At 47.9% G+C, this 27,518-nt stretch overlaps 1 protein-coding gene across 1 annotated transcript; it reads right to left on the bottom strand.

Moving 5' to 3' along the window:
* Positions 1-18,986: 18,986 nt before the first annotated feature.
* Positions 18,987-20,857, bottom strand: LOC105494429 (interleukin 31). Its single transcript, XM_011762828.3, has 3 exons — positions 20,741-20,857; positions 20,429-20,574; positions 18,987-19,316 (listed from the first exon to the last, which is right to left on the bottom strand). Exons 1-3 carry the CDS (start codon positions 20,754-20,756, stop codon positions 18,987-18,989), a joined length of 492 nt encoding a protein of 163 aa, XP_011761130.1. The 5' UTR covers positions 20,757-20,857.
* Between the last annotated feature and the right edge of the window lie 6,661 nt (positions 20,858-27,518).

The following is a 27,518-nucleotide window of genomic DNA, read 5'->3' as shown; positions in this document are numbered from 1 at the left end:
GGTCTTGAACTCCTGACCTCAAGTGATACGCCCAGCTTGGCCTCCCAAAGTGCTGGGATTACAGAAGTCAGCCACCCCGCCCGGCCTGTGTTTTGCCTCTTGCTGCTTTCAGTCAATTCTCTATATAGCTGGAATGGTCTTTTTAAAAGATGCTGCTTCAACTTCCAACGGCTTCCCATTACATTTAGAATGAAATCCAGAGTCCTCATTGTGAAGTGCTAGTCTCACGAGATATGGGTCCTGAGTGACTGCCTGGGTGACAGCTGTCCTGTGCCTGGACGTCTTCTTCTATGAAGTGTGGATAATAATCACATCTCTCCCATGGATTCTTGGAAGAATCAAATTTGCTGAGTTTGTAGTCAGCACCTATAAAGGCAGCAACTTTTCTTTTTCTTTTTGAGATGGAGTCTCACTCTGTCACCAGGCTGAAGTCTAGTAGCGTGATCTTGGCTCACTGCAACCCCCACCTCCCAGGTTCAAGTGATTCTCCTGCCTCAGCCTCCCAAGTAGCTGGGATTACAGGTGCGTGCCACCACACCCAGCTAATTTTTGTATTTTTAGTGGTGATGGGTTTTCACCATGTTGGCCAGGATGGTCTCGATCTCTTGACCTTGATCCCAAGGTGCTGGGATTACAGGCATAAGCCACTGCGCCTGGCCCAGCAGCAACTTTTCTTTTCTTTTCTTTTCTTTTTTTTTTGAGATGGAGCCTTGCTCTGTCAGCCGGGCTGGAGTGCAGTGGCGTGATCTCGGCTCACTGCAAGCTCCGCCTCCCTGGTTTAAGCAATTCTCCTGCCTCAGCCTCCCAAGTAGCTGGGATTACAGACGCATGCCACCATGCCTGGCTAATTTTTTATATTTTGTTGTTAGAGACTGGGTTTCACTGTGCTGGCCAGGCTGGTCTCCAACTCCTGACCTCATGATCCGCCCACCTCGGCCTCCCAAAGTGCTGGGATTACAGGCATGAGCCACCATGCCTGGCTGCAATTTTCCTTATTCTTCATCTCTGTTTCCCCATTCCTGACAAAATGTCTCAGTTCATATGAAGACTGTCCGGCTCAGTCAGTAACACCCTGGCAGCATTTCTGAGTTTTCTTTCTTCACAGTAGCCTGCCCTGCCCTTCCCATTCATCGGATTTTGGGTGGTGAATTCTTTCTCCAAAATGTTGCTAACTGTGGTCCCATCCCATGCCGTGCACATAGCTGGTATAAGTCAGAATTCAGTTACCTCCTAACAGAACTCTCCTAGCGCTGATCAAAAAAGATCAGGAAACATCATCCTGCTTTGTAACACACATCCCTTTTTCTTTTTTCTTTTTTTTGTAGAGATGGGGTCTTCCTATGTTGCTCAGGCTGGTCTCAAACTCCTGAGCTCAATCAGCCCACCCACCTCAGCCTCTAAAAGCACTGGGATTACACGCATGAACCACCATACCTGGCCTTTCCTCACTCCTTTTTCTTTTCTTCTTCTTTTTTTTTTTTTTTTTTCAGATGGAGTCTCGCTGTGTTGCCCAGGCTAGAGTGCAGTGGCACGATCTCGGCTTACTGCAACCTCCGCCTCCCGGGTTCAAGCGATTTCCAGCTAATTTTTGTATTTTTTTAGTAGAGACAGGATTTCACCATGTTGACCAGGCTGGTCCCAAACTCCTGATCCACCCTTCTCGGCCTCCCAAAGTGCTAGGATTACAGGTGTGAGCCACCGCGCCTGACTTCTTTTTTTTTTTTATTTGAGACAGAGTTTCGGTCTTGTTGCCCAGGCTGGAGTGTAGTGGCATAATCTCGACTCACCACAACTTCCACCTCTTGGGTTCCAGTGATTCTCCTGCCTCAGCCTCCCGGGTAGCTGGGATTACAGGCATGAGCTGCTATGCCCATTTAATTTTTTTTTTTTTGTATTTTTAGTAGAGACGGGGTTTCACCATGTTGGCCAGGTTTGTCTTGAACTCCTGACCTCAGGTGATCCGCTTGCCTCGGCCTCCCAAAGTGCTAGGATTACAGGCGTGAGCCACCTTGTCCAGCTCCCATTCCTGTTTCAAAACTCTGCCTCCCTCCACACCTGCCCTCAGCAGGACCACTTCAATTTACAAGTCTTCTAGAATAAGTCCCCCCACCCCTGTCCATTGCTCAGCATTCAGTGCAACAGTAAGTTCAATCCCATTGCTTCCCGATTACAATTACGCAGCCCAGGCCCCAGCAAGAGGAGCTCCCTGTGGCTACTCAACCGCACCCCACACTTCTTCCCTCTGTGCCGCCGTGCATTTCCCTCCTTGGAAGGCCCAGCGCTCTCTCTCCACTGTGACCTGGCCTGGCCCGCCCTGCCGTGTCCCCGGAACCAACACCAATGTTCCATTTCTGCTGCTGATATCACATGCAATGTAGCTGTCAGTACCACATTTTATCTCTCCTTTTTCAGGACAAGGACCACATCTCATTTTATCTGTAATCTATCATAGCACACGGCTTCTATGTCCCAGGCACTTAGTAATCTCGCAATTTAAATCACATCTACCACTGCCTGCCATGTGAGCCCTAGGAGGTAGATGCTTTATAATACCCATGTTAGAGATAAGGAAATTGAGGCTTACAGGGTTATATCAGATATACCCCAGGCGTGAGCCACTGCACCCAGTCTTATGTTATCCCATTTTCAACCTCAAAAAACTCTCCATGTAGATATTGTTGTCCTCATTTTACACATGAGAAAATAGGTTTACCTTTCAACATAACATTTAACAAACCAGGAGTAGATGGAATAAAACTTCCCCAGCCTGATGAAGAGCATCTACAAAAGGTCCACAGCTAACATCATGTTTAATGTGAGAGACTGATGCTTGCCCCTAAGATCAGGAACAAGAAGTGGATGTCTGCTCCTTCCCCTTCAATATTGTCAATAGCAGTACTGTCCTGAAGGTTCTGGTTAGGTCAATTGGGCAAAACAGAAAATACAAGACTTGGCCAGGCACAGTGGCTCACGCCTATAATCCCAGCACTTTAGGAGGCCGAGGTGGGCAGATCACTTGAGCCCAGGAGTTCCAGACCAAGACTGGGCAACAGTGAGACCTCGTCTCAACAAAAAATAAACAAAATTAGCTGGGTGTGGTGGTGCATGCCTGTAGTCCCAGCTACTTGGGAGACTGAGGCAAGAGAATCTATTGAACCTGGGAGGGAGAGATTGCAGTGAGTCAAGATCGCGCCACTGCACTCCAACCTGGGCAACAAGAGCAAAACTCCATCTCAGAAACAAACAACAACAACAACAACAAGAAGAGGCAGGACATAGTGGCTCACACTTGTAGTCCCAACACTTTGGAAGACTAAGGTGGGTGGATCACCTGAAGTCAGGAGTTCAAGACCCGCCTGGCCAACATGGTGAAACCCCATCTCTACTAAAAAAAAAAAAAAAAAAAAAAAAAAAAAACTTAGCTGGGTGTGTGTGGTGATGGACATCTGTAATCCCAGCTACTCAGAACACTGAGGCGGAGAATCGCTTGAACCAGGGAGGCAGAGGTTGCAGCGAGCTGAGATCACGCCATTACATTCCAGCCTGAGTGACAAGAGCTAAACTTCGTCTCAAAAAAAGAAAAGAAAGGAAGAAAAAGAAATACAAGGCCTTCAGATTGGAAAGAAGAAAAACCATTTGCAGATGATACGATGGTTCGCATAGAAAGCCCTAAAGGATGCACACAAACTCTTTAGAGCGAGTGAATGGGATCAGCAAGGTTGCAGGACATGGGATCAGTATGCAACAATCAGCTGTCTTTCTGTACACTGGCAAGAAATAGCCCAAAAATGAAATTAAGAAAACAGTTTCATTTTCAATAGCATCAATGAAGACAAAATACTTAGGAATAAATTCAACCAAGGAAGTACACTCAGTATTATACTGAAAGTTATAAAACAGTGTTGAATAACATTATTCAGCCATACAAAGGAATGAAATGCTGATATGTACTGCAAGGTGGAAGACCCTCAAAACCATTATGTTGAGTGAGAGGAGTCAGACACAGAAGGTCACATGTTGTGTGGGCTCATACAAATGAAATATCCAGGGCCAGGCGTGGTAGCTCACGCCTGTAATCCCAGCACTTTGGGAGGCCGAGGCAGGTGGATTGCTTGAGCCCAGGAGCTTGAGACCAGATGGCGCAACTTGGCGAAACCCTGTCTCTACAAAAAGGTACAAAAATCAGCTGGGTGTGGTGGCAGACGCCTGTAGTCCCAGCTACTTGGAAGTCTGTGGTGGGAGGATCACTTGAGCCTGGGAGGTCAAGGCTGAAATTCAGTGAACCATCATTGCACCACTGCACTCCATCCTGGGTGACAGAGTGAGACCTTGTCTCAAAATAAAAAAAATTAATTAAAATTAAAATTAAAAAAAAGAGAAATGGGCCAGGCGTGATGGCTCATGCCTGTTAATCCCAGCACTTTGGGAGGGTGGATCACCTGAGGTCAGGAGCTTGAGATCAGCCTGGCTAACATAGTGAAACCCCATCTGTCTAAAAATTCAAAAGTTAGTCACATGTGGTGGCAGGCGCCTGTAATCCCAGCTACTCGAGAGGCTGAGGCAGGAGAATCACTTGAACCCAGGAGATGGAGGTTGCACTGAGTCGAGATCGTGCCACTGCACTCCAGCCTAGGCAACAGAGTGAGAATCTATCTTAAAAAAAAAAAAAGTAGGCCAGGCGTGGTGGCTCACGCCTGTTATCCCAGCACTTCAGGAGGCCGAGGCAGGCTGATCACGAGGTGAGGTAGGAGAATCTCTTGAACCCAGGAGACGGAGGTTGCAGGGAGCCAAGAGCACACCACTGCACTCCAGCCTGGGCAACAAGAGTGAAACTCCATCTCAAAAAAAAAAAAATAATAATAATAAATAAAAACAGGGATACTTGTAGGTAAATGTTGGAAGCAGCATTGTTCACCATGGCCAAATGTGGCAACTACCCAAGTGTACTTGAAGTGATGAATGAATAACAAAATGTGATCTACCCATACGATGGAATGTTACTCAGCCGTCAGAAGGAATACGCACTGACACACACTGCAACATGGATGAACCTTGAAAAAGGGAAGAAGTCAGACGTAAGAGGACAAATACTATATGATTCTCTTTGTGGGAAATTGTGGAGTAGGCCGGGCACGGTGGCTCACACTTGTAATCTTAGCACTTTGGGAGGCTGAGACGGGCAGATCACCTGAGGTCAGGTGTTTGAGACCAGCCTGGCCATCATGCTGAGACCCTGTCTCTACTAAAAATAGAAAAATTAGTTGGGCATGGAGGTGGGTGCCTGTAATCCCAGCTACTTGGGAGGCTGAGGCAGAAGAGTCGCTTGAACCTGGGAGGCGGAGGTTGCAGTGAGCAAAGATCCCGCCATTGCACACCCCCGTGGGCGACAGAGCAATACTGTCTCAAAAAAAAAAAAAAAAAAAAATTGCAGAATAGGCAAATCCATCAAGACAGAAAGCAGATTAGTGGTTTCTAGACACTGGGGAGACTGAAAGCAAGTGGGTAGTGACTACTAATGGGGAGATAAGAATGTTCTGGAATTATATAGTGATGACAGGTGCACAACTCTGTGAATACACACACACACTGCTAAATTGTATAATTGTTTAATTGCAACTTTTAGAGATAAAGTAGTTTGTCTAAGGTTACGTCACATATAGTAAGTAGAGGACTAGAAACTGGAATCCAAGAATAGCTGCTCTTAGCACTAATGCTGTTGGGGGAAAATGTTTCTAGGGCCATTGAATAGGAAATTAATAACGTTGGGATCTTGAAGAGCCTCAGAATTGTCATTCTAAGTATTCCTTCTCGTTATAAAGTGCTGTCATTTTGGGTAGTGCATAAAAGGGCTAAGAGAAATAATATTGCATTGGTTTTACTGCAAAATTGGTTCTGCAAGGAGTCACGCCAGGGGACTGCTTTGCCCATTCAGCGGGGAGATCCGAAGAGCAGATGAAGAGCTGGGGACAGTGGAGCTGAGCCTGATGTCAGGGATAGTTGAGAAGAAACACTGATGTCACAAACCCACTGCTACAGTAAGACACCTGGGGGTGCTAAAGTCTTTTACCCTTTTTACCAAGACTTGGAAAACCCTTCGCACCTCTCCGTTTCTCACCTTCTCTCCAAGTGCTATTTCTTTTTTAAAACTTTAAATCATGTTTATTTGACTGATTTCTTTTTTTTTTTTTTAGATGGAGTCTCGCTCTGTCGCCCAGCCCAGGCTGGAGTGCAGTGGCGAGATCTCGGCTCACTGCAAGCTCCGCCTCCCGGGTTCACGCCATTCTCCTGCCTCAGCCTCCCGAGTAGCTGGGACTACAGGCGCCCACAACCGCGCCCGGCTAATTTTTTGTATTTTTAGTAGAGACGGGGTTTCACCGTGGTCTCGATCTCCTGACCTTGTGATCCGCCCGCCTCGGCCTCCCAAAGTGCTGGGATTACAGGCGTGAGCCACCACGCCCGGCCTATTTGACTGATTTCTAAAATACGACATACTAACTTTAGAAAATTTGGAAAATACATTAAAATATAAAGAAAATTCTTGGCCGGGCATAGTCGCTCATGCCTGTAATCCCAGCACTTTGGGAGGCCAAGGTGGGTGGATCACCTGAGATCAGGAGTTCAAGATCAGCCAGACCAACATGGTGAAACCCTATCTCAACCAAAAATACAAAAATTAGCCTGGTGCGATCGTGGGCACCTGTAATCCTCACTACTCAGGAGGCTGAAGCAGGATAATCACTTGAGCCTAGGAGGAGGAGGTTGCAGGGAGCTGAGGTCACACCATTGAGATCAAAAAGAAAAAACAAAAAAAGAAAAAATCTCCCCCTGCCCAAAGTTTTTTTTTTTTTTGCTAGTCTTGCTTTCTGTACATATGTAAGATAGACGGACACACACATACACACACAGACACTTTTGTTTAAACTTATATTTGAGGTTCAGGGGTACATGTGAAAGTTTGTTACATAGCAACATGGTATGGTTAGGCTTTGTGTCCCCAAATCTCATCTCGAATTGTAATCCCAGCGTGTCTAGGGAGAAACCAGGTGGAGGTGATTGGATCGTGGGTTTTCCCCATGCTGTTCTCGTGATAATGAGTGAGTTCTCACTGATGGTTTAAAAGGGTGCTTCCTCCTCTGCTCACCACTCTCTCTCACCTGCGGCCATGTAAGAAGTGTCTCTTCCACTTCTGCCTGTGATTGTAAATTTTCTGAGGCCTCGCCAACCCTGCAGAACTGTGAGTCAATTAAGCCTCTTTTCTTTATAAATTATCAAGTCTCGGGTATGTCTTTATAGCGGTATGAAAATGAACTGCCGGGCGCTGTGGCTCACGCCTGTAACCCCAGCCTTTTGGGAGGCAGAGGCGGGCGGATCACCTGAGGTGGGGAGTTCACGACAAGCCTGACCAACATGGAGAAACCCTGTCTCTACTAAAAATACAAAATTAGCCGGGCATGGCAGAACATGCTTGTAATCCTAGCTACTCGGGAGGCTGAGGCAGGAGAATCACTTGAACCTGGGAGGCAGAGGTTGCAGTGAGCCGAGATGGCGCCATTGCACCCCAGCCTGGGCAACAAGAGCGAAACTCCGTCTCAAAAAAAGAAAATGAACTATGTAAACTTGTGTCATGGGGGTTTATTATACAGATTATTTCATCACTCAGGTATTAAGCCCAGTACCCAATAGTTATCTTCTCTGTTCCTCTCCCTCTTCCCTCCACTCCTTCCCCTCCTCCACGCTCCCCGTCAAGTAGACCCCAGTGTCTGTTGTTTCCTTCTTTGTGGTCGTCGGCTCTCATCATTTAGCTCCCACTTATACGTGAGAATGTGCGGTATTTGGTTTTCTCTTCTTGCATTAGTTTGCTGAGGATAGTGGCCTCCAGCTCCATCCGCGTTCCCCCAAGAGACATATTTTTTAACTCAGTGGGAGATCGTCAAAAATATATTTTATAATCTGCTTTTATAAATTAACATCATACTTGAAGCATTTACCTTGCCATCAAATATTCTTTGAGAAAATGACTTTGAATGACCACTGTTTGATCATTGCCTTATTTTCAGTCATTGGGGTTGTATGGCGGCCGTGAAAGTGTGCCCCTCAGATTTCCCGCTCTGGGAAGTATAATGGACCGAGGGCCCCAGCTGCTGTGCCCCTAAATCCATCACCCAGCACATGGAGACCCCACTTCCCACAGGCTTCTCCCAGCTAGAGACAGCATGGCAGGGATGCGGAGGCTGGCTCGCTCCTGGGAGGCCTGGGCTCCTCTGTCTGAGGATTTTCCCACATTCATGCTGAAGTCTCCCAGGATGGCACCGCAGGCTGAGACGCTGCCCCCAACCGCCGTTCCTTCCTCCCTCAAGTCCTTCAGCAAGTCAGACCTGCCTGGGGTGGGACAGCTCCCCGAGACCCCTGCTCCCTCCTCTTTTCCCTCCCAGGCCCAGCTCTGATGAATCTCTTTATGCATTCAGTATTTTTTCAAGACATTCTCACTCTGTCACCCAGGCTGGAGTGCAGTGGCGCCATCTCTGCTCGCTGCAACCTCTGCCTCCCAGGTTCAAGCAATTCTCCTGCCTCATCCTCCCGAGTAGCTGGGATTACAGGCACCTGCACCACGCCCGGCTAATTTTTGTATTTTTAGTAGAGAGAGTGTTTCACCATGTTGAACAGGCTGGTGTTGAACTCCTGACCTCAGGTGATTCTCCCGCTTCCACCTCTGAAAGTGTTGGGATTACAGGCGTGAGCCACCACGCCTGGCCTTGATGAATCTCTTGTATGGCAAAGAATCCCATCTTGTTCCCTGCTTCTAGAGGACCTGGACTAACACAGGTCACCTCCACTTTGGTTTGCTTGTTTGGTTTTGGTGTTACCCTCAGCGCTACTGTGAACATGTAAGTGCGCATATCCCGTCCAAATCTAGGATTATTCCCTTAGGAAATTATGTGAGGCAGGAATTCCAGGAGAGGGTTACTGGGTAGAGACAGAATCCTTTTGTAAGGCCCTGATGCCTGTTTCAGAAGTGACTGAGTGGGCCTTTCTCACCCTCAGGCCTTCTCACTTGTAAAGCTCTGCTGATGTGAAGGCATAAAAAAACCTCCTGTTTATTTGCCTTTCTTGGTTACTTGTGAGGTTGAGCAGAGTTTCACATTTACTGCCTATTTAATTTCTGGTTTTATATTTAAGCTTTTCTTTTTTTGTTTGTTTTGTTTTGTTTGTTTTTTGAGACAGAGCCTTGCTCTGTCGTCCAGGCTGGAGTGCAGTGGCGTGATCTCAGCTCACTGTAACCTCCACCTCCTGCGTTCAAGTGATTCTCATGCCTCAGCCTCCTGAGCAGCTGGAATTACTACAGGCATGCGCCACCATGCCCAGCCAAACTTTTTTTTGTTTTTGTCTCCCCTCTCCTCCTTCTTTTCTCATTTGTCTCTCTTTGTCTGATTACCTCTTCTATTTGCTTTGTCTTTTTTTTTTTTTTTTTGAGATGGAGTCTCTCTTTATTGCCCAGGCTGGAGTACAGTGGTGCGATCTTGGCTCACTGCAAACTCCACTACCCGGGTTCAAGCAATTCTTTTGCCTCAGCCTCCCAAGTAGCTGGGATTACAGGTACCCGCCGCTATGCCCAGCTGGGATTACAGGTACCCACCACTTGTATTTTTAGTAGAAATGGGATTTCACCATGTTGGCCAGGCTGGTCTCGAACTCCTGACCTCAGGTGATCCTCCCGCCTCCATCTGCCAAAGTATTGGGATTATAGGTGTGAGCCACCACGCCTGGCTTCTTTTTCCTCTCATCTCTTCATTCTCCAGAAAAGGAAAATGATATTCTTTAAAATTGCTTTTTTACAGCTCTGTATTCTCTGTTCTTCCTTGATAAATTGGGCAGGTTTAAGCTTTGACCCCATCTTAGATCCCCTAAAATAAATAAATCATATTATCATATTACCGTTTTCTTCTCTGTGACTCTTGATGTTTTGTTTGTTTGTTAGCCTTTCCTCTGTGAGTCGGTGGTACTGAATTTTTAAAAGTAATTATTTGGGACTGTTTCGATCACACTATACACCCTGGAAATTGGTGTCTTTTTGCCTCTTTCTCTCTTCCTTTTTTTTTTTTTTTTTTTTTTTTTTACAGAGTCTCACTCTATCCCCAGGCTGGTGTGCAGTGGCGTGATCTCGGCTCACTGCATCCTCCAACTCCTTGGTTCAAGCCATTCTCCTGCCTTAGCCTCCTGAGTAGCTGGAATTACAGGCACGTGCCACCATGCCTGGCTAATTTTTTTATTTTTAGTAGAGATGGGGTTTCACCATCTTGGCCAGGATGGTCTTGACCTCCTAACCTCGTGATCCACCCACCTCAGCCTCCCAAAGTGCTGGGATTACAGGCATGAGCCACCGTGCTTGGCCTTTTTTAAATTTTTGTTTTTGGGCCGGGCGCGGTGGCTCAAGCCTGTAATCCCAGCACTTTGGGAGGCCGAGACGGGCGGATCACGAGGTCAGGAGATCAAGACCATCCTGGCTAACCCGGTGAAACCCCGTCTCTAGTAAAAAAAAATACAAAAAAAAAAATAGCCGGGCGAGGTGGCGGGCGTCTGTAGTCCCAGCTACTCGGGAGGCTGAGGCAGGAGAATGGCGTAAACCCGGGAGGCGGAGCTTGCAGTGAGCCGAGATCTGGCCGCTGCACTCCAGTCTCGGCGACAGAGCGAGACTCCGTCTCAAAAAAAAAAAAAAAAAAAAAAATATTTGTTTTTTTGAGACAGAGTCCTGCTCAGTCGCCCAGGCTGGAGTGCAGTGGTGCGATCTCGGCTCACTGCAACCTCCACCTCCCAGGCTCAAGCCATTCTCCTGCTTCAGTCTCCCGAGTAGCTGGGCTTACAGGTGCCTGCCACCATGCCTGGCTAATTTTTTTTTTTTTTTTTTTTTTTTTTTTTTTGAGACGGAGTCTCGCTCTGTCGCCCAGGCTGGAGTGCAGTGGCCGGATCTCAGCTCACTGCAAGCTCCGCCTCCCGGGTTCACGCCATTCTCCTGCCTCAGCCTCCCGAGTAGCTGGGACTACAGGCGCCCACCACCTCGCCCGGCTAGTTTTTTGTACTTTTTTAGTAGAGACGGGGTTTCACCGTGTTAGCCAGGATGGTCTCGATCTCCCGACCTCGTGATCCGCCCGTCTCGGCCTCCCAAAGTGCTGGGATTACAGGCTTGAGCCACCGCGCCCGGCCGCTAATTTTTGTATTTTTAGTAGAGATGGAGTTTCACCATGTTAGCCAGGCTGGTGTTGAACTCCTGACTTTGTGATCCGCCCACCTCATCCTTCCAAAGTGCTGGCATATTACAGGAGTGAGCCACTGTGCCTGACGTTTTTTTGTTTGTTTGGTTTTGGTTTTGGTTTTGGTTTTGAGACGAGTTTTGCTCAGTCGCCCAGGCTGGAGTGTAATGGCACGATCTCGGCTCACTGCAACCTCCACTCCTGGATGCAAGCGATTCTCCCGCCTCAGCCTCCTGAGTAGCTGGGATTACAGGCACCTGCCATTAAGCCTGGCCAATTTTTGTATTTTTAGTAGAGACGGGGTTTCACATGTTGGCCAGGCTGGTCTTGAACTCTTGACAGCAGGTGATCCGCCCCCCTCGGCTTTCCAAAGTGCTGGGATTACAGGTGTGAGGTCCTTTTTTGCCTCTTTCTAGGTTTTGGCAGATTATCATCAACATAAATTCTAGTGACTTGAGAGTTTATGATAGTTGCGTTCCAGATATTTTAGGAGTTATCACACTCACCCCTGCGGTGGGTTCTGTCCCATGTTGCGTTCGGGAAAGGCAAATATGAATTAGGTTTTTTCCTCTTGCATATGTTGTGGGAGGTGATCTTGATTTACATACAAATGTCTGCCCCTAATCTCCTTCCCTATCTCCCTTTGAAATTTTTCTTGTTTCTGAGAATCTGTGGGGAAAACAGGCATCAAGTCAAATGTTGTCATACAGGTAGACCCCCTGCATCAGGCCTCAGGGGCTTGTGCCAAAAACAGCGATCACAATGAATGGGAGTGCTGCTACAGGCTGCAGCCTGGATGAACCTTGAAGACACCAGGCTAAGAGAAAGAAACAGCCAAAAAAGACCACATGTTGTCTGATTCCTTGTATATGAAATGGCCAGACAGGAAAACCCATGGAGACAGGGAGTAGCTTAGTGGTTACCAGGGGCTGAGGCTAGGGAGGGATGGGAAGTGCCTGCCCATAGGCACGAAGTTTCTTTATTTTTTTGCAGAGATGGGGTCTTGCTGTGTTTCCCAGGCTGGTCTCGAATTCCTGGGCTCAAGCGATCATCCCACCTCGGATTCCCGAAGTGCTGGGATTACAGGTGAGCCACCATACCCAGCATGGTACAGTTTCTTTTGGGGATGATAAAAATGTTCTGGAATTAGATAGTGGTGATGTGGCACAACTGTGAATATCTTTAAAAACATCAAATTGTGGCTGGGTGTGGTGGCTCTTGCCTGTAATCCCAGCACTTTAGGAGTGATGTGAGAGGAAGGCATGAGCCCAGGAGTTCGAGACCAACCTGGGCAACATAGTGAGACCTCATCTGCATTAAAAAAAACCAAAACAAGCACAAAAGACATCTAATTGTAAACTGTATGTATGTATGTATGTATGTATGTATTTATTGAGACGGAGTCTCACTCTGTCACCCAGGCTAGAGTACAGTGGCATGATCTCAGCTTACTGCAACCTCCATCTCCCAGGTTCAAGCAATTCACCTGCCTCACCTTCTCCAGTAGCTGAGATTATAGGCACACGCCACCACGCCTGGCTAATTTGTGTACTTTTATTAGAGATGGGCTTTCACCATGTTGGCCAGGCTGGTCATGAACCCCTGACCTCAAGTGATCTGCCCATCTCAACCTCCCAAAGTGCTAGGATTACAGGTGTGAGCCACCACGCCTGGCCCAATTATACACTTTAAATGGACTAACTTTACAGTATATAAATTATATGTTTAAAAAAACTGTTTAAAATACTGATTCCGGGCTGGGCACAGTGGCTCACGCCTGTAATCCCAGCACTTTGGGAGGCTGAGGTGGGTGGATCACATAAGGTCTGGGGTTCGAGACTAGCCTGGCTAACATGGTGAAACTCCATCTCTACTAAAAATACAAAAACTAGCTGGGCGTGGTGACGCGCGCCTGTAATCCCAGCTACTCAGGAAGCTGAGGGAGGTAAATCGCTTGAACCCGGGGGCCAGAGGCTGCAGTGAGCCGAGATTGTGCCACTGCATTCCAGCCTGGGCGACAGAGCAAGACTCTGTTTAAAAAAAAAAAAAAAAAAACTGATTCCAGGGCCCAGCCAAAACAACTAAATCAGAACCTCTGGGCGTGAGCCTGGGAATCTGCATTTCACCTCCCTCTCAGCGGTACCGGCTGTGCACTTTGTTTAGAAATCACTAAGCATTTCAAGACAGTGATGAGAACAGAGAGTGAAAACAAGCTCGGGGCCCTCTGAGCTCTGGGCCCCATGACTGAGTAGGTCACAGGCTCGTGAAGCTGGCCCTGCAGCCCGGAATGAAGCCTGCATGCTCTACCCAAAGGACGAATAGAGCATTTGCTTCGCGGGTTTGCCTCTTCATCCGAGGACCTGGAAGGTGAGGAGAAATTAGCAACTTCTAAAGGTTTCCTCTGTAAGAGCAATGCAGTGGTTTTAGTGAGAAGAGTGCAGCGGAGTCCCCCGGCCCATGGCTGAGTCATCTCCAGAACTGCGGGCTTTCAGTGACAGAAGGAGAAAGGCTGAGCCTGCGCGAGATCTACGGGAGCTCCTAGGTCAATCCATCAATCCAACAGCATTAAATGACTCTTCTGGCGAATTGAATCAGAATGGGAGTTCATTAAAGGACACCAGGTGGTTCGCGGAATCCCTGTGAGCCTGTTGCTCATGGGGAACCCAGGGTGGGGAGCACCAGGCGGCCACTGAGGGCTCAGCCCCTGTTCCTCCAGAGAGGGGATCTTGTTGCAATTGCCACCTCTCCCTGAAACGAAGCACCTGCCACCATCTCTGCTGCTTCATGTCACCAGCGTCTGATTTGAAGTCTGATTGCATTGCCGCGGTCTCAGGCCCACAGCCTAGCTACGAGGGAGGCTGGAAAGACAAGTGTCACATTTCAGCTTCTGCAGCAGACAGCAGGCCCTGCTGCCCACCAAACAACCCTTCCCCAGAGTGGGCATATGTCAAGCTTTTATTCAACTCGGTGTTGAGGGAATCAGCATAACGCAGCTGATTCAAAGGAGGAGATGAGAGACTAATACTGGTGTCTGTCTGTCTGTTGTCAATGAAGATAAAGAATGCCAGAATCAAACAGCTCTGTTAGATGCGAAAGTGGTTCACGCCCTACAGTCAATACGACCATAACCTTTGGAGTCATCTTCTCTACTTGGTAGAGATCGTTTGCATCTTATCTGTTTTCTCTAAGTTCAAAGACCCTGGGACCTAATGAATAATACATAATACGTCAAACAAAGTTCCATTCTCTGAGAACAATGCCATCTAATAGAACTGCCTGTGGTAATGGAGATGTTCTGTGTCTGTGCTACCCAATAATGTCGCCATTAGCCAGTGCAGCTGTTGAGCACTCAAGATGTGGACACTGAGGAACTGAATTTAAAAAAAAAATTTTTTTTTAATTTGAAATGGAGTCTCACTGTGTTGCCCAGGCTGGAGTGCCGTGGTGCAATCTCCACTCACTGCAACCTCTGCCTCCCAGGTTCAAGCAATTCTCCTGCCTCTGCCTCCCTAGTAGCTGGAACTACAGGTGTGCACCACCACACCTGGCTAATTTTTGTAGTTTTTAGTAGAGATGAGGTTTTACCAAGTTGGCCAGGCTAGTCTCAACTCCTGACCTCGGGTGATCCACCAGCCTCAGCCTCCCAAAGTGCTGGGATTACAGGTATGAGCCACCGCACCTGGCAAAAAAAAAAAAAAAAAAAAAAAATATATATATATATATATATATATATATATATTTTAAGTAATTTAAAAAAAAAAAAAGAGGTGGGAAGGCCAGGTATGGTGGCTCATGCCTATAATCCCAGCACTTTGGGAGGCTGAGGTGGGTGGATCACTTGAGGTCAGGAGTTTGAGACTGGCCTGGCCAACATGGTGAAACCCCATCTCTACTAAAAATACAAAAATTAGCCAGATGTGGTGGTGCATGGCTGTAATCCCAGCTACTTGGGAGGCTGAGGCAGGAGAATTGCTTGAACCTGGGAGGTGGAGATTGTAATGAGCCGAGATTACATCATTGCACTCTAGCCTGGGCAACAAAGGCAAAACTCTGTCTCCAAAAAAAAAAAAAAAAAAAAGAGGTGGGTTCTCACCATGTTGAAATCTCGCCATGTTGCCCAGGCTGGTCTCGAGCTGATCACTCAAGTGATCCACCCACCTCAGCCTCCTAAAGCACTGGGATTACAGGGGTGAGCCATAGCACCTGACCTGTTTTAAGTAATTTTAGATTTATAGAAAAGTTATAGACAGTACAGAGACTTCCCGTATACCCTTCACCCAGCTTCCCCTAAGTGGGAATTTCTTAAATAACTGTGCATGTTTATAAAAACTAAGCGATTAACACTCATAGGATATAAATCACTAAACTACCAGCTGTCTGAATTTTCTCCATTTTTTTCACTAATGTCTGTTTTCTGGTCTAAGAGTCAGTCCAGGTTCCCACATTGTGCTTAGTGCTTGTATCTCCTTAGTCTTCAATCTGTGACCATTTTCTTAGCCTTTCCTTGTTTTTCATGACCCTGACACTTTTGAAGAGTGCCAGTCAAGGATTTTGTGAAATGACCCTAGGTTGGGCTTGGCAGGTGTTTTCTCCTGATGGGACTGGGATGGTGATTTTGGAAGATCACAGAGAAGTGAGGGAGGTACCTTCTCATTGTGTCACGTGAGGGGCGCGTGCTATCCAAGCGTGGGCTCACTGGCCAGAGGTGATGTCTGAGACGCATCTCCCCTGCCGCCTTGCCACCTTGCTGTATTCCCTCTTGTGGTCTGTTCTTTAGAAGGGAGTCACCAAGTCCCACCCACCTTCAAGGGGAGGGGAGTTAAGCCCCCCCTCCTGGAGGTAGGAATATCGAATTTTTGTGGACATATGTTAAAGCCACCACCATGGTTTGAAGGGAGATTCTTTGAGGCTGTGCAGATTTCCTGTTTCTCCTTAAAGTTTCACCTGCTAACTTCAGCATTCTTCTGTGGATCCTGCCTGAGGCCGTTATTACTGTGGTGTTCTAATGGTGATTTTCTATTTCCCTCATTCCTCTGTATTTATGTTTTATTAATTAGAATTCTATAAGGAACATTTGCCCCTTTTCCCTCATTTATTTATCTCGTCAACCATTTATTTTTATCTTTATCTTTTGTTGGTTTTTTTTTTTTTGAGACAGGGCCTCACTCTGTTGCCCAGGCTGGAGTATAGTGACGCCATCTTGGCTCACTGCAACCTCTGCCTCCCAGATTCAAGCAAGTCGTACCTCAGCCTCCCAAGTAGCTGGGATTACAGGAGTGCGCCACTACACTCGGCTCGGTTTTGTATTTTTTGTGGAGATGGGATTTCGCCATGTTGCCCAGGCTGGTCTTGAACTCCTGACCTCAAGTGATCCACCCACCTCAGCCTCCCAAAGTGCTGGAATTACAGGTGTGAGCCACCACGCCTGGCCCAACTATTTGTTTATATCACAGTGAACTTGTGGGTATTTACCTTATTCTTTGAAAGGACATATGGTCATTTTTTGCCTTATTTCCCAGTTTTAGATAATTTTTCTAATATATGTAAAGGTGTTCTGATGTAGGACAGTCAAAAAGAGAGAGAGAAGTCCACCACACTGGATATTTTCTGGAAAGATCACCAAAACCTCATCCTTGGAGACTAGGATATCTGGGGGCTTAAATGCCTGCTATGGGGCTGGGCGCGGTGGCTCACACCTGTAATCCCGGCACTTTGGGAGGCCGAGGCGGGCAGATCACAAGGTCAGGAGATCGAGACCATCCTGGCTAACATGGTGAAACCCCGTCTCTACTAAAATACTAAAAATACAAAATATTAGCCAGACGTGGTGGCGGGCGCCTGTAATCCCAGCTACTTGGGAGGCTGAGGCAGGAGAATCGCTTGAACCTGGAAGGCGGAGGTTGCAGTGAGCCGAGATTGCACCACTGCACTCTAGCCTAGGTGACAGAGTGAAACTCTCTAAAGGAAAAAAAAAAAAAAAAGCCTGCTAGGGGACTGCAGTATAAATAACCTGCGAGAATAAAAATGAGAAGTCCAAGACTGAAGTGCATGTCTCAGAGTCCTAACCACATCCCCCCTTGAGTGTGAACTTGTGCAAACCACACCTCTTCGGTCCTCAGTTTCCCCAGAGATAAGATGAAGATATAGGTGCTGGTTGACTCAAGATTAGTGGTTCTCAAACTCTAGGGTGTGTTAGAATCCCCTGGAGGGCTCCACAAAGCCCAGATTGCTGTCTCCACCCACAGACCTTCCGATTCAGTAGGTCTGGGGTGAGACCTGATGATTGACATTTCTAAAATGTTGCCACGGGCTGTTGCTGCTGCTGCTGGCCCAGGGACCAGGCTTTGAGTCTGGGTGATCTCTAAGAAGCCTTAACAGTTGTGGACTTAACAATGATTCAAATGACAAAATCTTTGGACCTGGCTGTGAAGAAGTCCCCTAGGCCCTGAAAACCCAGTGGGGAGTTGTGCAGAGGACATTGTAAGATTGCTGCATGCCGCACCTGGCATCAAAGGCCTGTGAGACCCAGCCACTGTCCAGGGAGGGTCAAAGGCTGGGTAAGGCGGAGAAGCCCAGGCTGGAGTCTGGGCTCCACCCCTTAATAGCTGTGTGGCCTTGAGCAAGTGACTGACTGACTTCCTGCCTCAGTTTCCCTACCTATGAAAAGAGGATGGTACTTAACATGACCTGGCATAAAGAAAATGCTCAAAGAGTATTTATTGCTCCTGGGATCTTGCTTTGTCTCTGGAGTGAGTGGTACTGTCCTAGCTCACTGCAGCCTCGAACTCCTGGGCTCAAGCAATCTTCCCACCTCAGCCTCCCAAGTAGCACACCACCATGCTGATTTTTTTGTTTTGGTTTGGTTTGGTTTTTTTAGAGATGGGATCTTGCTATGTTGCCCAGGCTGGTCCGAAACTCTGGCTTCAAGCAGTCCTCCAGCCTTAGCTTCCCAAAGTGCTGGGATATCTGATCTGTGTTACAACTCTATGAGGCTGTGGCCATCACCATTGCCATTTCCAGACGAAACTAGCCACCATGCCCCGCCAAAGTCATTACTTTTTTTCTCTTTCTTTTTTGAAATAGAGATGGGGTCTCACTATGTTGCCCAGGCTGGTCTTGAACTCCTGGGCTCAAGTGATCCTCCTGCCTTTATCTCCCAAAGTGCTGGGATTACAGGTGTGAGCCACAGTGCCCAGCTCAGGGTCATTATTTTTTATTGAGCCTGTCCAGTGGGAAGAAATGACAGTGGTAAAGTGATACCTCTTTCTAGAGCATGTCCATCCGCCCTCTGCCACAACGCTACCCAGCTTGGAGTCCCATTTGCCAATGTCGAGCCCCTCACAAAACGCATCACAGATTATGAGAAAAATTCAATATAATTTATTAAATAGATTCCAAGGGCTCCCACAGGGAGCATTAACAACTTTTAGTACAATAAATATCAATAAATTAACATAGCTGCCACCTCCTGCCCTCACAAAGGTATCATAAGTAAGATTTAAGCCTCCTGAAGAAAAACATTCCATAAATACCAAGACTAATAACAATAACCTAATGTTTTTCAAGGTAATTCACAAATTTACATCTCAGCCCTCCCAGGACTAGCCCATCTGAGGGGTCACTGAGATTATTCACTGGAAAAATGTACTTAAGGAATCACGGCAGAGTTCCCACACTTAGCTGTCAGTCATCTTTTTAAGGCTCCTTAAGTTCCTGCCATTCCAAAAGGAAGAGATGGCCTTAAGTGGTGGCCTGCTGGGCTCCAGAAGTCAACGATTTTAATGCAAGGTCCATGCACTCTGAAAACTGTTGAGAAATAGTCAGGATGAAGCGTTTACATTCATGGGTGTCTGTTGGCACAGAAACGTTTGTTTCTGGTGCATCTTGAAATATGAGTTTGTCGAGGTGCTCTATGATCTCATCAATAACAGATTTGTTGTCTAACTGTCTGATTGTCTTGAGATATGCCCGGATGGCTGGGCTGTGGATGATGTTTGGCGGCTGGGCGTCAGGGGTGAGACACGGCAGCGTGTAATTCTGGGACACAAGCACCCCCTTGTCTTCCTTCACCTGTGGAATGAGGAGAAATGGTGAGTGTTGGGTTTGCAATAACAGCTGCAAGTCCTGACAGTGAATGTTTGCATGCTTCCTCCACAACCCGCCTGGTGGATATATTTATCTGATCAATGTCACAACCCTATGAGGCTGTGCCATCAGTAACCCCATTTCCAGATGAAACTAGAGCTTAGGTGGCTGCAGTCCTGAAGCCTGTGCTCAGAACCACTGAACCATCCAGCTGAGGCCTCCCCAGCCTTCCAGAACCCACTCTCACGTGCTCAGGGTGGTGGAAACTGTAGCACATCTGGCCTTGCATGGACTTCCGCCCTTTGTACTCTGTGTTAAAGCCACGTACGCCCCACTTAGAGAGGACAGTGTTAGGCTTGTCCAGAAAGGCATCCAAGATACAGGGGAGAGTTTTCCCAAACAAACCAAGGAGTCTAGACCACTCCCTCCCTGCCCTCTTTCTAAGGACTAACCATTTTTGAGTCAGACCAAATTGCCAGCAGCACCTCATCAACCTGAACTGCCCAGTCATCTTTGGTTGGTAACAACCTCTGCCTTTTATAAAAGCCAAGGCTAAAGTCTAAATGCCAAGGCAGATGAGAAGGGTAATGCCAATTTCATGAATTGCTTCCAAGTTTGGGTATTTGTTTGTTTGATCAAAGCTATCTTGGCTGGGCACAGTGGCTTACGCCTGTAATCCCAGCACTTTGGGAGGCCGAGGCAAATGGATCACTTGAGGTCAGGAGTTCGAGACCAGCCTGGCCAACATGGAGAAATTCTGTCTCTACTAAAAATATGAAAATTAGCCAGGCGTGGTGGCATGTGCCTGTACTCCCAGCTACTCGGGAAGCTGACGCAGGAGAATCGCTTGAACCCATGAAGTAGAGGTTGCAGTGAGCCAAGATCGCGCCACTGCACTCCAGCCTGGGCGACAGAGTGAGACTCTATCTCCAAAAAAAAAAAAAAAAAAAAAGCCATCTTCTCCTGTCTAGTTGCCCCCATCCCTTCCTGGCATAGCCACAGCCCTGGCTTCAGGTCTGGAGAGATGAACCTCTTCGGAGGGCAATGGAAGGCATTTTAAAGAAATCGTTTAGAAAAGAAATCTCTAGAGCACTCACATCTTTCAAAAGCATCTTCGAGAGGGACTGTAATTCCTCGACTATTTTCTGTATATCACTTGGTTGTAGGAAATGGACGGGCAACGTGTGGGAGGTCAGCCAGCCTCCCAGGCAGCAGAGCAGAAACAGCACGGACGTTGCGGGGCCTGGAGAGAGAACGATGCCGTGAACGCATGCATCACACACCCCTGTCCACCCCGGCTCCCCCTGCAGCTGTGCTGAGCCAACCCTGGGGGCAGTGCTTCCAGAATCTTCCTGGTGAGATAAGATGATGCCCAAGACTCCGGAAGCACCAGGACCAGCGAGCAATACCTGAGTGAGAGGCCATGGCGAGAGAGAGCAAGGCCAGCTTCGGTGGGGGCTTCTGGAGCCAGATGTGTTCGCCATGGCTGCCTGGAGATATATAAAGGGCCAGGGTGAGGAGGAAGAGCAGTCAGCGTCCCGCCCATGGCAAAACCATTTACTCAGCTTTTCTCCAGAAAACACACAAAGTTCTGCTGGCCACGGCTGAGTGAAAGGGCTGAAAGGAAATGCTGAGGTTACCCTCAAGGTGGGCAGATGCCTGACTCAGACACACACATACTTCACAAAAAGACACATGCATGCATCTTTGCCTTTCTTCGTGGAAGGAACCTGTTGATTTGACTGGACAAACTTTCGAAGCCCAGGGTTGACAGACACAACCGTACCACCAAGGAGCAGGTGACGTCCAGGAGTTCAAGGCCAGCGCCCACAGGGAATTTCTGGGGAGGAAATGCAAATCTGGCATGAGATGTGCGGAATGCGGTATCTCTGGAAATTTCTGCAGTATTGCCCACGCCGGTGTGCCGGGACGGCCCCGTAACTGCTGTGAGTGTGGTGGGTCAAAGGCTTCATCTCAACTCCGTGTATCCTTGGACATCACTGGACTCTCCATCGTGCCTCTGCAATCTCAGGACCCAGAACCAGAGGCTGTGCTCCAGAGTTATTGCTTGAAATCCTTGTTCATATCTTTTTTTTTTTTTTTTTTTGAGATGGAGTCTTGCTCTGTCACTCAGGCTAGAGTGCAGTGGCCTGATCATTGCAACCTCCGCATCCCGGGCTCAAGAAATTCTCATGCCTCAGTCTCAGCCTCCCAAGTAGCTGAGACTACAGGCACGTGCCACCATACCCAGCTAATTTTTGTATTTTTAGTAGAGATGGTGTTTCACCATGTTCGCCAGGCTGGTCTTGAACTCCCGACCTCAGGTGATCCGCACACCTTGGCCTCCCAAAGTGGTGGGATTACAGGCGTGAGCCACCGCGCCCAGCCTGCCCGGCTAAGTTTTAAAATTTTTTCGTAGAGACAGGGTTTCACCATGTTGCCCAGGCTGGTCTCAAACTTCTGGGCTCATCCTCCCACCTTGGCCTCCCAAAGTGCTGAGATTACAGGCATGAGCGACTGCACCCGGCCTCCTTATTCATATTTTAGTGCCAGCTTTGATCAGGCCCTTTTCTAGGGTATTGGGAATAGTGGCGAAGAAGTTAGACAGGGTCCCCGCCCTTGTGGGCCCGGCATTGCGGTGGGCCGTGGTAGACAATAGCAACAACATTCATAAATAAGCTAGAAGGCACTGCTACGGTTGGAGAGTGACGGGCGGGATACTTTTAGTCAGGTGATCAGCAAAAGTCTCTCTGAGAGGTGACAACATTGAAGCAGAGACTGAAAGGCAAGAAGGAGCCGGTCCTGCGAAGACCTGGGAGAAGAGTGTTCCAAGGCGACAGGACAGGAGTGCAAAGTCCTCAGGCGAAAATGAGCTCGATGCTGTTCCTAGAACGGGAAGAGGGTCATGGCAGCCTCGGTGACGAGACAGGACAGGAGGGTGGTGGGGAGGCGGGCTGCGGCCCCATCACAGAGGCCTGAGGCTGGGACAAAGAGCCCGGGTTTATTCCGCATGTGACGAGGCAGTGCTGGACAGCTTTCAGTAGGGAAACAAAGGATCGGATGCACTTTATTTTTTTCTTTTCTTAATTGTTTTGTCTTTTGTTTTTTTTGGAGAGGTCTCAAGGCCATCCTCCCACCTTGGCTTCCCAAAGTGCTGGGATTACAGGCATGAGTCACCATGCCTGGCCCTGAGGCACTTTATTTATTATTAGTAGTAGCATTTTTTTTTTTCTTTTTGAGACAGAGTCTCACTTTGTCACCCAGGCAGCAGTGAAGTGGCTCAATCTCAGCTCACTGCAACCTCCACCTCCCATGTTCAAGCGATTCTCGTGCCTCAGCTTCCTGAGTAGCTGGGATTACAGGCATGCACCACCATGCCTGGCTAATTCTTGTATTTTTAGTAGAGATGGAGCTTCACCATGTTGGGATGAGGTCAGTCTGGGCGGCCCATAGAACCCAAGATGCACAGAGGGGACACACCAGGAAGCCCTCCCACCCATCCTCCCAAGTCCCCCTGCCGCCAGCCACCACTGACTTTTTCTTTACTTCCCAAACCACCACAATATGGCTTTCACCACCCCACTAATTTAATCAAAATCCTCTAGCAGAGTCCATGGTAGGCATGACTTTCATCCGCAGGTGTTTACTGCCATAATTATGTTGCATTGCATGGCAAAAGGGATTTTGTAGGTATGGTCATGGTTACTATTCAGTTTACCTAAAATAGATTTTCCTGGGTTCCCTGGGCCGCCCCAACACAATCCCACAAGCCCATCAAGCAGAAGAGGAGGTCAGAGGGATTCCAAGCGAGAGAAGAGCTCACCTGCTGTTGCTGGCTTGAAGATGGTGGGGGCAGCGTGGAAAGCACAAGAAGGAAATAATTTGGTCAATAACCACTGAGCTTGGAAGTGGATGCTGAGACCTAAATGAGAACCCTAGCCAGCCAGCACCTTTATTTTAGTTCAGTGAGTTCCTGAGCAAATAATCTATCCATGGCATGCTAGACTTTGACCTACAGATGCTATGAGAAAGAAAATGTGTGTGTGTGTTTGTGTGTGTGTGCGTGTGTTTAATAGACAGGATCTTGCTCTCTCATCCAGGCTGGAGTGCAGTGGTATGATCACAGCTCACTGCAGCCTTGACCTCCCAGACTCAAGTAGCCCTCTTACCCTAGCCTCCCAAGTAGCTGGGACTATAGGCCTCCACCACCATGCCTGGCTAATTTCTGTATTTTTTGTAGCGATGGGGTCTCACCATCTTGCCCAGGCTGGTGTTGAACTCCTGGGCTCAGGCAATCCCACCTCACCTTCCCAAAGTGCTGGGATCATAGGCACGAGCCACTGCACCTGGCCACATGTGTGGTTTTATTTATTTATTTATTATTTTGAGATGGAGTGTGGCTCTGTTGCCCAGGATGGAGTGCAGTGGCATGATCTTGGCTCACTGCAACCTCTGCCTCCTGGGTTCAAGCAATTCTCTTGTCTCAATCTCCCAAGTAACTGGGATTACAGGTGCGTGCCACCATGCCTGGCTAATTTTTGTATTTTTTGTAGAGATGGGGTTTTACCATGTTGGCCAGGCTGGTCTTGAACTCCTGACCTCAAGTGATCCACCCACCTTGGCCTCCCAAAGTGCTAGGATTACAGGTGGGAGCCACCACGCCTGGCTGCATTTGTGGTTTTAAACTGCTGTTTGTGATATTTGTTATGGCAGCAATAGAGAACTAATACAGTACCCAGAGACCACATGTTGTCAGCCTTCCCGGGGTTTCAGCCTTCATTTTACATAACCCATCTATAGCATGAAACATTGCCAACCACTTCCACTTTCCTGACAACCTCTTGTTCCTCTCCTAAAACAACTTCATCCTGATCCATTTTGCCCCTCTCCCCAGCTCCATGGACTCCACCCGTGATCTGGATTCCTCATACTTTAGTGTCTGTCTCCTTCACACTCCAGACCTAAATGTCCACCTCAATGTCCCACTGATACCTCAAAATCAGCATGCACAAAGGTGGGCGTGAGAACAGGGTAATAGTGACAGTGGAGATGAAGAGGTGTGGATGGATTGTAGAAATGTTTAGGAGGGAAAATACATAAGAGGTGACTTTTTGTTGTTGTGTTTTGTTTTGTTTTGTTTTTGAGACAGCATCTCGCTCTGTCACCTGGGCTGGAGTGCAGTGGCACGATCTTAGCTCACCACAACCTCTACCTCCTGGGTTCAAGCGATTCTCCTGCCTCAGCCTCCTGGGTAGCTGGGATTACAGGTGTGAGCCACCACACTTGGCCTTTTTTTTTTTTTTTTGTATTTTTAGTAGAGATGGGGTTTCGCCATGTTGGCCAGGCTGGTCTTGAACTCCTGACCTTGTGATTCACCTGCCTTGGCCTCCCAAGGTGCTGGGATTACAGGCGTGAGCCATGGCGCCCGGCCAGAAGTGGTGTTTGATTGGATATGGGGAGAGTGGAGAGCAAAGAGTTGAGGACAACTTCTAGGTTTTTGGTTTGGGCAGCTGGGAGAATGACATTGGTACAAACTGAGAGGATTACAGGCCTAAGGCCTTTGGGGCTTGGGTGAGGTGATGAATTCTAGCTCTTTGCTTGTTGGTTGGCTGGTTTTGTTTTGTTTTGTTTTGTTTAAGAGGCAAGGTCTCACTCTGTCACCTAGGCTAGAGTGCAGTGGTATGATCACAGCTCACTGCAGCCTCAAACTCCTAGGCTCAAGAGATCCTTCTGCCTCAGCCTCCTGAGTAGCTGGGGCTACAGGCACACAGCACACCACCATGCCTGGCTAACTTTTGAATTTTAACTTTTTGTAGAATTAAGATCTTGCTCTGTTGCCTAGGCTGGTCTTGAACTCCGGGGCTCAAGCAATCCACCCACCTTGGCCTCCCAAAGTGCTGGGACTATAGGTGCGAGCCACACACCTGGCCTGATTCAGCTTTTGACATAGTGAATGGGAAGCGTTATGGATGCTCAGCTGAAGACATACAGCAGGCCATCGGACGTGTGCATCTGGAGCGTGAAGGAGGGAACTACAGACGTAAATGTGGGTGCCATCAAGGTATTGTGGCAGATAAAACTATAAGCCAGTAAGAGACGAGCAGTGTGAGGTGTGGAAGTCAAGCATGGAGCCCTGGGACATGCCTCCATTAACAGGACAAGGAGAAGATGATTTAATCTAGAACATGGAGAAGGCACTCTCAAGAGAAAAAGAAGGCTGGGCGCGGTGGCTCACACCTGTAATCCCAGCACTTTGGGAGGCCAAGGCAGGCGGATCACGAGGTCAGAAGGTCGAGACCATCCTGGCCAACATGGTGAAACCCCATCTCTACTAAAAACACAAAAAATTAGCCAGGTGTGGTGGTATGTGCCTGTAGTCCCAGCTACCTGGGAGGCTGCGGCAGGAGAATTGCTTGAACCCAGAAGGCGGAGGTTGCAGTGAGCTGAGATCGCGCCACTGAACTCCAGCTCAGTGACAGAGTGAGACTCCATCTCAAAAAAAAAAAAAAAAAGAGAAAGAGAAAGAAAAGTAACCAGAAACACATGCTGTCATGGAATAAGATGAAAAGTAGTTTTTCAAGAAGGAGGAAATGGTTGGCATCATCAAAAGCCACGAAGAGGTCAAATAAGATAAAGGCTGCGGAGATTCACTAGATTGGGCAACATGAGGTCACAGAAATTTTGCTGGGAGAGTTTGAATAAATTGTTGGTGTGGCAGTTATATCTTGGTGGTTTGGGAAGTGAGGAAAAAGTGAGCATAGGCCAGGCATGGTGGCTCACACCTGTCATCCCAGCACTTTGGGAGGCTGAGTCAGGTGGAACACCTGAGGTCAGGAGTTCGAGATCAGCCTGGCAAACATGATGAAACCCCGTTCTACTAAAAATACAAAAATTAGCTGGGCATGGTGGCGGGGCGCCTGTAATCCCAGCTACTCGGGAGGCTGAGGCAGGAGAATCGCTTGAACCCAGGAGGTGGAGGTTGCAGTGAGTCAAGATTGCACCACTACATTCCAGCCTGGGCGACAGAGCAAGACTCCGTCTCAAAAAAAAAAAAAAAAGAAAAAGTGAGCATAGATCACTGTGTCAAGAAGCTTGGATGAGAAGGAAGAGATAAGAGACAGTGGTGGCTGCAGGGGGACTTGGGATGAAGGGTGGAAGGACTTCCTGGCTGGGCCCATTCTGTGCATCTTGGGTTCTGTGGTCCGCCCAGACCTGACCTCATTCCTGAGCTCTTACTCCTAACCAATGGCTGATTTGACAGAGTAGATGCCCATTGGCATCTGGACCTTAACTTGTTCCAAACAGGATGCTTGATTTCCCCTCTCAGTCTTCTCTTCCTTCACTGCACATTGTCCATCTGTTGCTCCATTAAAATCGCAGGAGCCATGTCTGTGATTCATCTCCTTGATTTATTTATATCACTATGGACTCAAAGATATTTATTTTATTCTTTGAGAGCCAGGCATGGTGGCTCACGCCTGTGATCTCAGCACTTTGGGAGGCTGAGGTGGGTGGATCACTTGAGGTCAAAAGTTCGAGACCAGCCTGGGCAACATGGTGAAACCCTGTCTTTACTACAAATACAAAAACAGCCAGGCGTTGTGATGCATGCCTGTAGTCACAGCTACTCAGGAGGCTGAGGTGGGAGGACCACTTCAGCTCAAGAGGTCCAGGCTTCAGGGACCTGTGATCACGCTACTGCACTGTAGCCTGGGTAACAAAGTGAGACCCTGTCCCCCCTACCCCCAAAAAAAGGATATTTTCTTTTTCGAAAGGACACATGGTCATCTTTTTGCCTTAACTCCCTGTTTTGGATAATTTTTTTTTTTTTTTTTTTTTGAGACAGTCTTGCTCTGTTGCCCAGGCTGGAATGCAGTGACATGATCTTGGCTCACTACAACCTCCGCCTGATGAGTTCAAGCAATTCTCCTGCCTCGGCCTCCCAAGTAGCTGGGTTTATAGGCACATGCCACCATGCCTGGCTAAATTTTGTATTTTTAGTAGAGACGGGATTTCACCATGTTTGCCAGGCTGGTCTCAAACTCCTGACCTCAGGTGATCCACCCACCTCAGCCTCCCAAAGTGCCAGGTTTACAGGGATGAGCCACCATGCCCAACCTAATTTTTCTTTTTTTTTCTTTTTTGAGACAGAGTCTCGCTCTGTCGCCCAGGCTGGAGTGCAGTAGC

Source organism: Macaca nemestrina, chromosome 10 (genome assembly GCF_043159975.1).
Source record: "Macaca nemestrina isolate mMacNem1 chromosome 10, mMacNem.hap1, whole genome shotgun sequence".
Lineage (NCBI taxonomy): Eukaryota > Metazoa > Chordata > Mammalia > Primates > Cercopithecidae > Macaca > Macaca nemestrina.
The sequence above is the reverse complement of the archived record's forward strand: the minus strand, read 5'-3'. Positions and strand labels throughout refer to the sequence as shown.

Coding starts and splice junctions, on each gene's coding strand:
- LOC105494429 (XM_011762828.3), bottom strand. Junction 19,317..20,428: donor CGAAGATGCTTTTGAAAGAT/GTGAGTGCTCTA, acceptor CTCATTCCACAG/GTGAAGGAAGACAAGGGGGT.